The 16,080-nt window shown below is 35.3% G+C and overlaps 8 protein-coding genes across 8 annotated transcripts; 3 read left to right on the forward strand and 5 right to left on the reverse strand.

Moving 5' to 3' along the window:
* Positions 1-103: 103 nt before the first annotated feature.
* Positions 104-4,169, reverse strand: T551_01831 (uncharacterized protein; the record flags this gene model as incomplete). Its single annotated transcript, XM_018374094.1, has 9 exons — positions 104-552; positions 600-831; positions 876-1,583; positions 1,632-3,420; positions 3,463-3,526; positions 3,574-3,726; positions 3,772-3,895; positions 3,939-4,087; positions 4,136-4,169. The coding sequence occupies 9 exons, from the start codon at positions 4,167-4,169 to the stop codon at positions 104-106; spliced, it is 3,702 nt and encodes a 1,233-aa protein (XP_018229839.1).
* A 595-nt stretch (positions 4,170-4,764) lies between these two features.
* Positions 4,765-6,048, forward strand: T551_01832 (polyubiquitin-binding protein UFD1; the record flags this gene model as incomplete). Its single annotated transcript, XM_018374095.1, has 6 exons — positions 4,765-4,767; positions 4,813-4,981; positions 5,028-5,060; positions 5,110-5,231; positions 5,277-5,607; positions 5,654-6,048. 6 exons carry the CDS (start codon positions 4,765-4,767, stop codon positions 6,046-6,048), a joined length of 1,053 nt encoding a protein of 350 aa, XP_018229840.1.
* Positions 6,049-6,975: 927 nt separating this feature from the next.
* Positions 6,976-7,558, reverse strand: T551_01833 (histone H2A.Z; the record flags this gene model as incomplete). Its single annotated transcript, XM_018374096.1, has 5 exons — positions 6,976-7,032; positions 7,076-7,115; positions 7,160-7,187; positions 7,229-7,415; positions 7,457-7,558. 5 exons carry the CDS (start codon positions 7,556-7,558, stop codon positions 6,976-6,978), a joined length of 414 nt encoding a protein of 137 aa, XP_018229841.1.
* Positions 7,559-7,564: 6 nt separating this feature from the next.
* T551_01834 (uncharacterized protein) lies at positions 7,565-7,820 on the reverse strand (the record flags this gene model as incomplete). Its single annotated transcript, XM_018374097.1, has 2 exons — positions 7,565-7,677; positions 7,721-7,820. The coding sequence occupies 2 exons, from the start codon at positions 7,818-7,820 to the stop codon at positions 7,565-7,567; spliced, it is 213 nt and encodes a 70-aa protein (XP_018229842.1).
* A 750-nt stretch (positions 7,821-8,570) lies between these two features.
* T551_01835 (uncharacterized protein) lies at positions 8,571-10,539 on the forward strand (the record flags this gene model as incomplete). Its single annotated transcript, XM_018374098.1, has 4 exons — positions 8,571-9,158; positions 9,210-9,464; positions 9,506-9,797; positions 9,844-10,539. The coding sequence occupies 4 exons, from the start codon at positions 8,571-8,573 to the stop codon at positions 10,488-10,490; spliced, it is 1,782 nt and encodes a 593-aa protein (XP_018229843.1). The 3' UTR covers positions 10,491-10,539.
* Positions 10,540-10,847: 308 nt separating this feature from the next.
* T551_01836 (tubulin alpha chain) lies at positions 10,848-12,474 on the reverse strand (the record flags this gene model as incomplete). The annotated part of the gene is made up of 6 exons (XM_018374099.1): positions 12,370-12,474; positions 12,277-12,303; positions 12,028-12,238; positions 11,378-11,976; positions 10,941-11,336; positions 10,848-10,895 (listed from the first exon to the last, which is right to left on the reverse strand). The coding sequence occupies exons 1-6, from the start codon at positions 12,445-12,447 to the stop codon at positions 10,848-10,850; spliced, it is 1,359 nt and encodes a 452-aa protein (XP_018229844.1). The 5' UTR covers positions 12,448-12,474.
* Positions 12,475-13,126: 652 nt separating this feature from the next.
* Positions 13,127-14,251, forward strand: T551_01837 (uncharacterized protein; the record flags this gene model as incomplete). The annotated part of the gene is made up of 7 exons (XM_018374100.1): positions 13,127-13,184; positions 13,239-13,429; positions 13,475-13,566; positions 13,872-13,959; positions 14,010-14,057; positions 14,113-14,168; positions 14,206-14,251. The coding sequence occupies 7 exons, from the start codon at positions 13,127-13,129 to the stop codon at positions 14,249-14,251; spliced, it is 579 nt and encodes a 192-aa protein (XP_018229845.1).
* Positions 14,252-14,458: 207 nt separating this feature from the next.
* T551_01838 (uncharacterized protein) lies at positions 14,459-15,951 on the reverse strand (the record flags this gene model as incomplete). The annotated part of the gene is made up of 4 exons (XM_018374101.1): positions 14,459-14,616; positions 14,664-15,596; positions 15,640-15,791; positions 15,836-15,951. 4 exons carry the CDS (start codon positions 15,949-15,951, stop codon positions 14,459-14,461), a joined length of 1,359 nt encoding a protein of 452 aa, XP_018229846.1.
* Positions 15,952-16,080: the final 129 nt, after the last annotated feature.

The raw sequence follows: 16,080 nt of genomic DNA on the forward strand, positions 1-16,080 counted from the left end.
TTGTATAATGCTATTGTGTATTGCTAAATTTTAATATATTGTAGTTTAGAAAAAAAAGGATGCAAAAAGTAAGTGATCGAAATTAAGAATGAATGATAAAAGTCTAATTGATTGTTTCTGGATTAGTACTTAAAGAGGCACGTTTATCATCGTTAAATTGGTGAGAGAATGATGTGCAGTCAATGCTTACCCAATCATTTTTTGTTTCTTTAGAAAAAGGTTCAGTAAAAAAGGTATTAAGTTCGTGATTTTGGGTGCAAAAATCATTCTCAAAGCCGTTAACTTCTTCTGCTACAACAAGACCATAAAACGTATCTTCGTTTTTTTCTTCTGTATTTTCTGGGTATAGTGTAATATTTGAGGCTTGAGCATTTTTTAAAGACAGCAGTTTCTCAGATTGGTTTTTTTTAGAATTATTTCTTGGTATCTTATTTGTATTAGAATCTACCGTATCCTTTTCATTTGTTGCGATAACTTTTGTTTTACAAGAAAAATTATAATCAGAATCGAATATGGGCATATTAGTAGCCGAGTCTTTGTTTTTAACATGAACTGGTTAATTTTTAGAATTTTTAAAATAAAATAATAGAGCTAATTACCATTTGAATCATTAAAACCATCTATATCAGTAGACTCTGATGAACTATGAAAATTGTCAATTGGCGGGAATTTTGATACAAAACTATCATCGTTAGACGAATTTTCAGGTTCTGCAACGAAATTTGCAAATGCTTCATCAAAATCTGCTTTATTTTTTTTAGACGTATTGTTGTCTTTATTTTGGGATAAAAATAAATTAAAGATAGCACTTTCTGTTTTTTTATTTGTTTTCTAATTTTATTCAATAATAAAGAAAAATAAAAATGTATACATACATCATCTTTTTCACTCTTTATCTTATTGGTAGTTTGATAGATGTCTTTGTTATTTATTATTTGATTATCGAAATCTATTGGAAACGTCCCTGGAAGTGTCCCTGTTATGTTTTCCTCCTGTGTAACTATATTCTGGATAGCTAAGTATTCTACGTTATTTTTTTTATCTAAAACGTTACTTAGTTCAATACTTGTACTTAATGAAGTAATTTTTTCACTCTCAGATGGATGTAATAATGCCTTATTTAAATTATTCATATTGAAAACTACTTTTTTGGATTCGGTATCATTTAATAATTCTTTTGAAATCTCTTTAGAATGAGTAGGTGTATCTATAGCTTTTAGATTATTAGATGTATTTTTCTTGTAAAATTCGAGTTTCTTGACTGGATCTTTTAAAAAAATATTATCAGATTCAAAGTCTAAGCAAGATTCATCACCTGTTTTTGGTGAATTGTTTTTATTTATAATCCATGCTGTAGGAGTTCCAGGATAAGAACTTATTCTAGATAATTTACCAGGTGTTGATTCTGGAGGCTGAACAACAACGGATGAGTCTAGAGATTCTGTTAAACTATTTTGTCTTTTTAAGACTCGTAAATCTATATTTGATGATAAATCTTTTTGAATAATATTTTCCATAAAACTTGATGTGATCAAAGATGGAACTTCAGAATTGCATGGTTCCGATAGTTGGTGGTTTTGTTTCTATTTAAATATTAAAGGAAACTGTTAGATAGAAATTTTTTAAGTTACCATATGTATATATTGATCATTTATTGTATTTGAAGATTCCTTTGGTTCTTTATTGCAAACAATTTTATTAAAATTTTTAATAGAATCATTTTGTGCGTCTGGCTTAGTTATAATGTCTGCATTATTACAAATGGGAATAAATGTTGGTGACATTGATTCCGTTTCATTAAAATTTGATATTTGATGAAATGGATTTGATAACTGATTATTAGGAGACAAAATAAAATTCGAGTTAGTATCCTTCAAGATATTGTTCATTTTTGTATTATTTTCGATATTAGTTTTCAATTGTGCATAATTATCTTCAAATGCGGATAATTGTTTTCTGTTTATTATCGTCATGGTTTTTTGGTCCAATATATTTTTTTCTATTTTTTCTAGTTCTTCTTCTAAAGCAAATATTTGATTAGTCATCGATTTTATTTTTTGTTCTAATTCTATGTTTTCATTTGTACTATGTTCTAAATCCTGAAGTTGTTTTTGTTTTTGATCTTGTAAAGCATATAATTTTTTTTCAAGAACTACACATTTTTGTTTTAATTTCTGTTTAGATGTATAAGATTCTGCGAGATGCTCCTGTATTTTTTGAACTGCTTTTAGTTCTTTATTATATAAAGTATGAATTTGTGATAATTTTTCTTCAATATCGCGCTTTTGGATATTAACTGCATCTAAATCTACTTTGATAGAGGTATGCGTTTGTTTTAATTCTTTTATTTGTTTATTAAGAGAAGAGATTTTGCTAGAAGGATTATCTGATTCATTAGTCGTAGCTTCATTTTTTTCGGAATCTTCAGTATTTGTATCGCTTAATAAATCTATCATTGTAGATGACTTATGGTGTAAGATCTTGGGATTTGGAGTAACAGATGATACGATTGATTGTCCAAAGTTAGATGTAGGAACAAAAGATGTTTTATGAATTGAATGAATAGAAGGTGCGTGCGAATGAGGAGACGTCATTGAGAATGTATGAGTAGGCGAAGATATAACTTTTGGAGTTTCCATATACGAGTCTGTAGATTGCTTAATTGAAAAAACTGACGATGGAATAGATGGAGATGTAGCGTGTGCTTGTGAAGAAAATGAATTATTTAAATCGAGTGACTCTGATATTGTAGAACTAGAAGGATCCTGATTATACGATGAAAAAAAAATTGTATTTTCCTGGGGAAAATCTTTTTGTAAAAGAGATAGGATAAGTTCTTGTGGAAGAGATGCCGGAAGATCTGTACCTGCTAGTTTTTGCCGTATTAAATGCATTGCAATGATAAATTCCTCTGTATTAAGTTTGCCACTTTTATTTATATCAGCCAGATCCCAAATATGTGCTAAAGTTTCTTCTGGTAATTTTGATGACAAAAAGAATGATACTGCTTCATCACCTGTTACATAATCATCATTGGCTTTATTAATTGATTTAAATAAATTGATATATTGAGATTTTTCGTGTGGCTTTATATTCCAGTCATTCGTTACATTCGAGTCAAATTGAGAAAAAATATTAGATTGAGTAGTTATATGTTGATGTTTATTATACTTTTGCGAAAAATCATTAAAATTATTTAAATTTAAATTAACAGAATTTTCTGGACTTAAATTACTGGAAACAATTCTTTGAGAAGGTTCACGGTTATGTGTTTTGCCAGATGCCATTTTAAAAACTTCAGGAGATAAAACAGAAGGAAGAGTTTTTAATGATCCACTTATAAGTGAATGAATTAAATGCATAGCAACAGTAAATTCCACAATATTTAAAGCACCTCGATGCTGAATATCAACCAAATTCCTATAGTATTATATAATTAATTTTTTTATAAGGTATATATACCATATTTGACCCAATATTTCATTTGGTAAGTGTGTTCGTAAGAATATTGTTTTTGCGCGTGATCCTAGAAATTTGATTTAAATATATTTTCCTACAAATACCTTTATATACCTTTTACAAGACCATTAGTCAGTTTAAGGCTTTTAAACATGTTTTGATAGCGATTCTTTTCTTCCATTGTTATTAAGGGAATTATATTTGATACTTGAGAAGGCATATTCCAATTTATCGCCTTTTCACTATTAAATTTCGGTAATGAGCATTCTTTAAAAAATTAAGAATACATTTATAGCATAAAATGTAATATACTTGAATTAATTAAATCTGAACTTGGATGGCGTCCTTCTTGAGCATGTGCAATTAAACGAAGTGCAATATTGAATTTTTTTTGCGTAAGAAATCCCATGTTTTCATTATCTGCTATTTTCCATATCTAATTAAGGTAAATTTTGGAAGAACAGCTGCTGGTTTTTCACCTCTTTAAGAATTTGAGGCGAAAGCCCTGTCTTCTCAAAAAAACTGATTGAATGTTCTCCTAAAAGAACTCCAATATTTTCTTTATCTGCTTCATGAAAAAGCTTTTCATATACCTCTTTTTCTTCTACTGAAAGATTGGCTTCTATCTCTATTTTATATCAGTTTTAATTAAATTACTGATATTTCAAATAAAAACCTTGTTTTAATGTTTCTTGTGTTTTTGAGCCCATTTTTTTACTTTAGTCTCTTTGTTTAATAAGAAAAATATGAAAAATTATTGTTTTTTGTGTTATTAATTCTAATATTACTTTAACTAATTTATAATAAGGTTTTAATAAGGTTTTCTAAAGATTATTCGTTTAAACGGGGGTTTCATAATCTTGATAAATGTCAGAAGTATATAAAACAGAAAAAAATATGAATAATGTATAATAATGTTTTTACATGATTCAAATACTGTTTTTTGTCTTTTTGTATAAGATTTTATACTTTTTTCTATGAAATTAATGTTTTTAGTATATTAAACAATTTAGTATTAAAGAATAGTTAAATACTCCAGAAATACATAAATATATTTTAATGAAAATAGATTTTTATATATTTAAGTAAATATATGTATTTTTACGAAAATCATTGTGTTTGTTATATAGTATTTTATAATTTTATATATATCAAGAGTTTTAAAATGTCTTTTAAAGGAAAATTTTAAGATTTTCAAATGTTTTTATTTGTCTGGTTGAATATTATCTATTTATGCTTTTAAGTTAACCTTCGGAAATCTTAAATTGTATTAAAGGAAATATAGCTTTTAAAGTTGTAAAAAATATGGTAGATGAATATTTTTAATGATTTTATATGTTTTAATGATGGAAGTTTGAGGATGAACAGTTTTATAATGCTATGAATGATGATGAATATGGATTTGATGAATGGTCGTTCTCTGGACTATTTCAAAATCAGATATTTAGAGGATATTACAGGTGCTATAGTGTCTCTATGATGGAAGGTAATGAACGGAATTCTGTAAATTTTGGTGGAAAAGGTTTTTTTTTATTTTAAAAATTGGATATTTGTTTATAGAATGAAAGTTATACTTCCTCCGAGCGTTTTGAATAAACTTAGTAAAAATATCCTGTATTTGACATATAAAGATTGCACTAATTACACTAGGCCGCTTAAATATTTCTTATCCTATGCTTTTTGAGTTAAAAAATACAGAAAAGGATCGAATTACACATGCAGGAGTTTTGGAATTTATTGCAGAAGAAGGAAGAATTTATTTGCCTTTATGGGTATTTTCGGAAAGAAATACGTTTTAATTAATTAATGAAATATAGATGATGCAAACTCTTTTACTTGAACAGGGAGATCTTTTATCTGTTGTTAGTACAAAACTTCCTCTTGGATCTTATGTGAAAATTAGACCTCAACACCCAGATTTTCTTCAAATTACAGATCCTAAGGCTGTGTATTTGTTAATTAATTATTTTGAAATGAAATTAATGAGCATTAGACTAGAAAATGCATTAAGAAATTTTTCTGCGTTAACTAAAGAAGATATATTTCAAATTAATTATAATGAGCAGATATATGAGATAGAAGTATTAGATATTAAACCGGATGATGGTAGAGGGAGTATTTCTGTTATTGAAACAGATTTAGAAGCAAGTTTTTTTAAAAAAGAAAGTATTGTTTCTAATCATTGATTAGGTAGATTTTGCTCCACCTCTTGGTTATTCTGAACCTGAACCTGTAAAAAAGCTAAATAAATATAATCATAATAAAATTTGTGGTAATGTTGAGAAAAGTGTAATGCTTGGAGAAGCACAAGCTTCTAGTACTTTAAAACCAAAGCGTGATAATGTTTTTTTATCTGTAGGATATAAATTAAATGGAGAATTTGTTGAAAATTTTTCAGAATCTACTGCATTTGATTCTAAAATATCTAGAAAAGTTGATGATGATACACTTCCTGCTCCTCTAAGAGTTCCTTTTGGTACTCTTTTTTTTGGTTATAAAATAAAGCCCATAGGGAATAATGAAGATGATAAGTTCAATAAAGCTTTTTCTGGTGAAGGGCGAACATTGAAAAATAAAAAAAGAAAGTAACAGGTATTTTGATTAACAAAAAAAGTTTTTTATTAATTTTATTAAAAGTTTAGATGGATAAATTTATAAAAGTATTTTTACTTGTCATGTCATTGAAGTTGGTTAAGTTAATTTTATATAATTGTTTATTATTAGGTTTTTAAAAGTTACATTAAATATATACATATCTACATTTTGATTTAATTTTAAATAGCATTTGTTCTACCCTTTAAAATTATATTTGTTATGTAAGTAGCATATGAATCATAGTAATTATATTTAAATATATATATTTGTAGAAAACTAACAAAATATTATGATTATATATATATATATATAGGTATAATTATGAAATTTTATTTGTAAGTATTTTATACTGATGTAGATTTAATCTAATGTTTAATGTTTTATAGAAAAGATAAATGTGTATATATGTGTTCTTGATAAATACTATAAGCAAAAAAAACTATATTATATTTTTTAATAACATTTACAACGTTATGTATCAATATTCGATGCTATTTTACTAGAAATAATAAGTATTAAATAATTTAGGAAAAAATATTATATTTGAATATAATTAATTTTAAAATACGGAGGCGGGAGATGTTTTATACTTTAGAAATTATTTAATTTAAATTATTTCCAAGATTGATTATTTCTATAGAAAATATTATATATATTGTGAGAAACTTACAAATATATAAACATAGTATTTCAAAAATATAGTATATATTTTCATGACAAATGCATATCATATTCATATCTTGTTCATCAGGAACTAAATCATATATATACTCAAACAATATATTCAAACATCAAGAAATTAAAACTTAGAATTACGACGATAAAAACTGTATATTCATATTTAGGTATAGCAACGAAAATTAAAAGTATACACAAAGTTTTATCCACTCTAACTCAAATTCAATCAAGTTAAATACATGTCTATTTCTGTGAGACTTTTTTGTTCTTAGGTGGTTGAAGTAATGTTTTATTAATGTGCTAACATATAAGTCATTATGAATCATATGACCCAATTACTTACCGGCAAAACACCGCCACCTGCAATTGTCGCACGAATTAATCTACAAATTAGCAATATACCCACAAAAACACTCTCTCTACTCACGAATCCAGCTCTTCATCTCCTCTAATTGCTGTCCACATTATTTCTAGACATTTTCACCAGAAAACCTACCAAGCTGTAAGTGCCGTGGCGTAATACGTTTTACTTTAAGATCTTTTGATGCATTTCCTGCAAGTTCAAGCACTTCTGCCGTAAGGTATTCAAGTACTGCAGCAATATACACGCTTGCTGTTGCCCCTACACGCACATTGTTTTGCATACACGCTCTCATAAAGCGACGAACACGTCCCACTGGAAACTAACCATTTTAGCCCCGTTTTTGACCGGAAAAAAAACTACCTGAAGCCCTGCTCGTGCTGAATGTGATACTTGAGCCCTCCCTTCCCTTCCTTTTCCCCCGCTTTTGCCTTTTCCACCAAGTGATTTTCCTTTGCCCGACATTTGTTGTTAGTCGATTCTTCGATACACACGTATTCTGTGTCCACGAAGTCCACACGAAACCACACATGAATATAGGCAAAATCTCTTTAAATACAAAAGACATAAAAGACGTGTTTTATCTATTTATTTTTTATAGAATGAATCAAATATACCTATTTTCACTATTTTTCTGTATTTTTCCTCTTCCTTCTCTCATCCCTAAAGTGTACCATTCTCCAGACTGAGTTGCATATATACACTTTACAACCTTTATTACGGACATTTTTCCAAAAATTTCAATTCTGTAGAAAACAGGACAAAGAGTTGATACAAGACAAGAATTTTCTTTATTTCTAAGATAATATTGTTTTCTAGCATTAAATATTAACGACTGCTGCTAATTATTTTTGCTAGGTATCATGTCAAATATTAATATTGAATATTAGGGCTAAATTAAGGTTACCTGAAAAACCGGATATATTGATAAATATTGTATCAGATAAGGATTTAATGCTTAATATAAATCATGAATACGAGTAAAAATATAGGAAAAGTGTATTATGGGTAAAATAGACACAGAAACCACATATATCTTGGCTGCACTGCATCACTATATTTATGCACAGGGTTAGGGTTTATTTTTGAAGGTCAGGTCAAGGTTAGGTTTAATGAGTCAAGAAAATGGTTAGGGTTTTATGACTTAGGGTTAGGTCTGTGATTGAATAAATAAAGAATATTTTTGCACAAATTGAAGAGAAATAAAAGAATACAAGTGATTTAAAGGCTTAAAGAACGGATTTAAACAAAAATCAAGAAAAACACCGATAGTTTGAAGGGAAAAATAGAAAGATTAGGGATATATAAAGTATTTGTTGAAATTAAGGAACAAAGAAGAAAGAAAGGAGAAAAAGAAAGAAATTAAGGGTTTTATTGAGAAAAAAGGGTTATATATGTTTAGAAGAATCTAATCATATGAGTTGTTTTGATGATTGAAATCGTCGATGGGGATTTACGAACGTTTTGGTAGGCGACGATGAATCTACAAACGAATATTCGGAAAATGGAGAAGCACAATGAAGGAGTGCAGGCACAGGGAATGGGGGGAATGGGGGGAGTAAGGATTCATCGGAACGATATTTCACAATCACGGCTGTTTAATGGATATTCAGTGGCAGCAGAGAATGAAAACTTGCCACTTCTTCGGTCGTTTTCATCACCGACTTTACGGCCTGCTGAACTTGGTAAAAATTCGTTTGGAGCATTAGCATCGACATCAGCGTCGTCAGTGGAATCATCAGCAGCATCAGCTGTCTCAATAACACAGCCAGCAATGCCATCGCCAGATGTCCTTTTTTCAAAGCATACGCCAACAACGTATGCAACAGTGCATGCAGGAGGGCGTGTTGAAAGGACAAACGCATCGAGACTTGGATACAGGGTGTATGAAGATTCGTTTTTGCAAACTTCTTCCGCAACAGCGTCTGCTTTTCATCCACCATCTACACAACAAACGATTTCATCTTTTTCGTATGATCCTTCAGTTGTGACGCCGATGACGTATAATAATTATGGTTATATGGCACGCAGAACCGTGTTTAAACCTAGAGAGAAGCAACCCAATGTATGTTTCAGCTTTTTATGTATTTTTAAATGGTTTAACGATTTATAGCAGTGGTTGAATGAATCAGAAACAATACCAACAGGATCTGTACAGAACTCAAATATAAATAATACTTTTGTTCCTTCGGGTGTTCCTGCCTCTATATCTGATAGTCAAGAAAATTCTTTACAAGATAATTCTTTCCAAGAACCTACAATGAACACGTTAAAAACGACCAACAGAGCGGAAGATGGTGTAATTCCTTCTGCAATTGTTGTTAAGAATATACCATTTCAGATTAAGAAAGAGCAACTTCTTGAACTTTTTGTACGTTTTTTTTTTGTTAGTGAAAAACTTATACGTTATAGGATACTCTTGATATTCCCAAACCATATGCGTTTAATTATCATTTTGATAATGGAAACTTTCGAGGTCTCGCTTTTGCTAACTTTTATACGCCGGAAGAAACAACACGTGTAATTCTTTCGCTTAATGGGCATGACATTATGGGTAGAAAACTTCGTGTTGAATACAAACGTGTTTTGCCTGTTGGAGACCGTGAAAGACCAAGTCGTGAAAAGAAGGAAAAAAGAACCCAATATGATGAACAGAATAATTCAAATAACCCTGGATATACTAAAGGCAAAGGGAAATTCAAAGGTGGTATATCTTTTTCTTTTTTTTACATCTATATTTATTATTTTAGACATTGATCTTAATGATGAAGCTACATTGAAAATTTACTCTCGTTTGTTACTTTTTCGTAATGATCAGAGCCCTAATGCTCCTAATGAATTTATTTTTCCCCCGGATTTAAATCCTCAACAACGTCGCATTGTTCATCTTGTTGCAGAGAAATTAGATCTTGAGCATACATCATGTGGAGAAAATGACGCTAAATACATTGTTGTTAAGCGTTTAAATGCAAATAATATTGATAATATGAATAAAAATTTTTGGAATAAACCGGATTTTGGTGTTCCTGGTCAATCAGCCAACTTTGTCCCATCTTTATTAACAACCAATTCAGCAACCCTTGGGATGACATCAACGACACACGATTTTTTTGGTAATTCTTATACAGATTTTAGAGTATGGCCAACAAAAACATTTAATGATATTAGAAATATAAATACTCAAATACCATCAAAAACATATTTACATAAACAAATGCAACCGCATAATACACTTCTTAATACATCCTTTGAATCGGGGCTTCCCGCTACACGAAACGACCTTGGCGCTATGATGCAAGACTTAAATCTTAATGTTACTAATAAACAACTTAAAAATACAGAATGGGAAACGAAAAAAGGATTCCGAAATATGGCCATAAAAACTAATACAGACTAAACCAGCAATCAAATACAGCTTTGTTACCGAAAGTATATATAATTTGTACGTGTATAGACATGTTTATAATTTTAAACATTTTTAAAAGTTTTTTTAATATTTAATAACAATAATACTAACTTTTGTATTGATACTTTAATACCCAGTATCTATATTTTGTATTCTTAATTTAACTTTTTGAAACTTCATTTTAATAATAAATTTCTACAAATCTGTATTTAAAAACATGTCACTAACATCAAGTGGCTGCTGGGGTCAAAACATAGTCACTGCGATAAAAATATATTATTTTTTAACTAGGTCTACCGATAACTACAGGCTAATTCTCATGTTTTGAAATCTACTGCAAAATCCAATCTAGTATTCTTCTTCCATAATCTCGCCCTCAATCGAGTCTTGGCCAACCTGAACTGGTCAGTGCCCCTGCTACCCCTCCCTGTACACTCATACCTCTTCATAGTCCTTCTCCAGCGCCGCAAGATCTTCCCGTGCCTCGCTAAATTCCCCCTCCTCCATGCCCTCCCCCACGTACCAATGGACAAAGGCCCTCTTGCTGTACATAAGATCAAACTTATGGTCAAGTCGGGACCATGCTTCTGCGATTGACGTTGTGTTGCTCAGCATGCAGACCGCCCTGTCCACCTTTGCAAGGTCTCCGTGGGGCACGTGCTGCGGCGGCTGGTAGCACACGCCCAACTTGAACCCCGTCGGACACCAGTCCACAAACTGGATCGTCCGTTTCGTCCGGACCGCCGCCACCGCTGCATTCACATCCTTTGTCACCACATCGCCCCTGTACAGCAGACACGTCGCCATGTACTTCCCGTTTCGCGGATCACATTTCACCTGGGCTCCGTCAGCCCCCTGCCTGCCTTCCCACTCCTTACCATCTGGTTGTTTGGCTCGAAACACGCATTCGTGATCTCCGAAACCGAGTTTGCCTCATGCACCGCCTTCGCCGCCGAGATCACCGGCGCATACGTCACCAGAGGAAAGTGGATCCGCGGATACGGCACCAGATTCGTTTGGAACTCGTTCAGGTCCACATTCAGGCTCCCGTCAAACCGCAGGCTCGCCGTGATGCTGCTCACCACCTGCGCAATCAGCCGGTTCAAGTTCGTGTATCCCGGGCGTTCAATCCCCAAGTTTCGCCGGCAGATGTCGTAGATCGCCTCATTGTCCACCATAAATGAGCAGTCCGAGTGCTCCAACGTCGTATGTGTCGTCAGAATCGAGTTATACGGCTCCACCACTGACGTCGACACCTGCGGCGCCGGATACACCGAGAACTCCAGCTTCGACTTCTTGCCATAGTCTACTGACAGCCTCTCCAGCAGCAGCGCCCCAAATCCCGACCCTGTTCCTCCGCCAAACGAGTGGAACACCAGGAACCCCTGCAACCCCGTGCAGTTGTCTGCCACCCGCCGGATCCGGTCCATTACATGGTCGATGAGCTCTTTACCCACTGTATAGTGTCCCCGTGCATCTGGGGAGGCCTGTTAGTCATGCTTCTGCTCCCGGGGCCCTGTGTGCTCACAGTTGTTGGCTGCGTCCTCCTTGCCAGTGATGAGCTGTTCCGGATGGAACAGCTGCCGGTACGTACCCGTCCGCACCTCGTCAATCACATTCGGCTCGAGGTCCACGTACACGCTGCGTGGCACGTGCTTGCCGTTGCCTGTCTCGGAGAAAAACGTGCTAAATCCGTCTTCACCGCCCGGTCGCCTATCCGGCGAGAACCGCCCGTCCGGCTGCCTCCGTCAGCGTCGCTGCGCAGGTGGCGGCCTACCTCAATGCCGTGCTCCAGACAGTACAGCTGCCCCTGTCAGCGCGAGTCCTGCGTTTGCACTCCTTGCCTCCCAGCACGCTACGCCGTCAGCACCGCACTGCGCTGTGCGTACTCACCGTTGCCTATCTGCGTTCCCGCCTGTCCGACGTGGATGGAGATGACCTCTCTCATGGCTTCCGCACGACGCGTCGCTGGGCGCGCGGCCTTCAGGCATCCTAAGCCCTGCCCTAACCCTAGTCTTGTATTAACCCTAACCCTAACCCTAGATTAGCTTGCCTGACAGTGGCAACAAGGCTGTCCTGCCCTAAACCTGACCCTGAAGAGTGCCCTAACCCTAAAGCGAAGGGTTCCGAAAGGTACTAGGCAAGAGCAACCTAGCAGAGGGCACCAGCGGTGCCTCGAGACGCGTCTCCCCCGATACGGGCACCCTTACATTGACGGACGCTGAACGAGGTCCCGACTTCCCCTTTGGGTACCCTAACCCTAACCCCGGCCCTACTTTTGTATTCTAACCCTAACTTGATACAACCCTAACCCTGCCACCGGTTGCCACCGGTTGTGTGAGGTTGTGTGATTGTGTCGGCACGATGCTGTCCCGTGTCTGGGCTCAGCCTGATGTCTCGGCAGCGTCGGCAGCGTCTCCCAAGCTCAATAACCCTGGGGCCCCAGCCTAACCCTAATGCCGATCCCCCGATGCCGGCATGAAGCCCTGTTCAGTACCCTTCCCAAGGAGCACCCAAACCCTAAATGCCTCGCGATGCCTCCTGTCGCGCCAGCGCTAGGGCAAGGTCGCGTTAGTGTTAGTATTAGTGTTGGTGTTGGGGTTGGGTTAGGGATTCCATACTAGGAAATGGTTAGGGTTAGGGTTAGGGCTGGGCTGGCGGCGCCGCATCGGGAAGGGTGGTGCGGTGGGCGGTCTCCGCAACGATGGTAAGTTGAGGCACGCGCGGGCGGGCTGACAGAGGCAGTCCAAGTCGGGGGTCCAGGTGGGCGAGGAGTGCCTGCAGGCGTTCCAGGACCTGAAGCACCGGAAGCACACGAGGTTTATCATCTTCTCGATCAATGCAGACAGGACGCATATTGTCGTCGAGAAGACATCGGCAAGCGGCGACTACCAGGACTTTGTGGAGAGTCTGCCGGAGAGCGACTGCCGGTACGCTGTCTATGACGTTGAGTATGAGCTGCCGGGCGAGGGCAGACGCAAGAAGGTGTGTGGAGCGGTGCAGCGGCCAGACGTGTGGTTGCCATGGAGACTGTTGTCATGGCAACATATAGATGGCTGCAGGCATGGTACTGGCTAACGAGGCAGATGTGTTTTTTCATATGGTAAGATAGGCGAGGAGCGGTAACCGGATAACCGGCGCAGGTCGCCGGAAAGTTCGCCGATCAAGTCGAAGATGCTCTATGCATCGTCGAAAGATGCGCTGCGGCGGACGCTGACAGGGGTCTCGGCGGAGATCCAGGCGACGGACCTGAGCGAGGTTTCATATGAAGCAGTGCTTGAGAAAGTTGGGAGGCGCACAACGGCGTAGAATAGATCCATAGAGTATCCGAATCGTATATATTGCTGCATGTTATTGAGATGTGTATTTCAGCCCATGTGTCAGCCCATGTGTGTCACGTGACCTATCCAAAAGGCGGGTTGCAGAAGATGCAGGGCTTGCAGAGCAAGCTGTGTATACTGTGTTGCAGTGTAGTGTTGCAGTGTTGTAGTGTATACGCTGGGAGGTTAGAGTGGGTGTATTGTGTGTATTTGTGTATCGCTGTGTATTGTGTGTATCGTACGATGAGGCATCGATAGCTGAGCCCGTCGATAACCTGTGGAGGGATCTGTAGAGAGTGGTAGGGGCTGAGGAAAAATGGGGGAAACAGAGAAAAGGCAGAGTAGCAGAGTAAAGTGTTAGTTTAGTCATTACCAAATATTTACAGTGTTTCATATCCAAAACGAGTTGGACTATGGAGCATGAATAAATGAGCACTATCTGTATGAATTGATGTAGATAGCTAAGGATTCGAATGAGTCAAAAATAAAACAAATATGCATGTATTAGAATATAAAATGTTTTGCAAAACATTTTATAAATAAACCCGAAATTATTCCAATTGCAGAGATATATGTATTATAATGCGTAATTAAAAGTGGTGTAGATTGTTACAAGATTCCTCATGTTAATTTAAAAGGTTAGTAGTCGCGTTTTCTCTTAGAACCACATATTAGAAGATTTTTGCCCATGTTTAGATCTTCCTTGAGCTCAGTAGTATCCTGGAACACAGTAGAATCATCTTTTGCAGATGAACTAGAGTGAATAGAGTTGCTTTCATCAAGAATGTAGTCATTGCCTGTGCAAAACTTAACGTTATTTTTCTTTTTCAAAAATACACGTTACCATACTGGTTTAGAAATTCATCAATGTCGACGTTTTCATAATTACGTTCTTCATTAGGAAAATACCCGATTGAATTCTTTTTTGAATCTAGTGAATAATTTTCATCATTGATATTTTTTATAATTTCAGTATTATCTTCAACAGGAAGCCCGATATTAATTTGATTAATATCCATTCCTAACAAATTTGCAAGTGATTGCAGATTTTCACCCTGAGAATTTAGATCTAATTGTATATTTTTAGCAAGATCATCATTCGCTTGAATTCTGAGCATATTATCTGAATATGGATGTTCTATAGTTGAATTTTCTTTTGGGCAAATATGAAATGTATGAGTTAATAATGACGATGTATTTAAATAAGGTAAAGTAAATCGATTTTCATCATTTTGCGAAACGCCTTGTTCTATAAGATATGGCAATATAACTTCATTAGATGGCAATTCCTGAGAGGGAAAAAAGCTCTCATGATTAGTTATAGAATAGTTTCCTTGACTTTTTTGTTCTTGCTCAGGAAGTGACCTTTCTTCCAACAACAAGCGTTTTCTTTTTTGAACTATATTTCTTTTTTCTGGAGAAAATATAGAAACCAGGAATTTTAAAATTTTATCGATTGTTTCTTGATGATGACGATGTTTTTCTCTTGAATTTAACGCCTCTTGCCAAAGCGCTTGATTATCCATTTGAATACGTTTTAAATCCGATGAAATTGTTAATTGGTGTTTTTTAATAGATTGGATTTCAGATATAATAGCAGAGTAATCTAAAGGCGAGTTGTCTTCCCCAGGCTGAGGCCCTTTTTTCCTTGTTACTAAACAGAGAAGATCTGGCTGATCACGAAGAAAATTAGGATTAGAAAATTCTAAAATTTCATTTGGAGAATCAGACTCAAGAACTCCATGTTGCAGATGGGGAACTTTATGAAACCCGTACACTAAAATTCCTAAGAAAAAGAAAAGCACAACACAAAAACAAACTGTTAAGCTGACGAACAAAACTTGAAAAATTATGATGCTTAAAAAATCGAGGAAGAATATGCTTTGCTACTTGTTCTGGCCGAAGAACTAAAAAAGACTCCCCAGACGCTGACCACTTTATAAGTGTATCTGATGCAGAATCAGAAACCATGCTATTCAGCTCTTTAGACTTAAATATTTGCCAATTTATACGTACTTGTATAATTTATTCAGAAAAGCTGGAACATTTTTGGCTTGAGGAAGCGGTATAAAGTTCCCTGAAATAGATGCTGATTTAACCAAGTCATTCCCAACAGATTCATCTATAGACATCCTTAAATCTACTTAAATTTTCTTTTATTTTAAATCCTATAAAATATAGGTACACGTCGAGACGATTTAAAATCGTTTTAATACTAATAAAACTAGAATTATCTCTAGTTATTGTGAAATTATAGTGAC

The sequence above is a fragment of the Pneumocystis jirovecii genome (genome assembly GCF_001477535.1).
Source record: "Pneumocystis jirovecii RU7 chromosome Unknown supercont1.7, whole genome shotgun sequence".
In the NCBI taxonomy this organism is placed as follows: Eukaryota; Fungi; Ascomycota; class Pneumocystomycetes; order Pneumocystales; family Pneumocystaceae; genus Pneumocystis; species Pneumocystis jirovecii.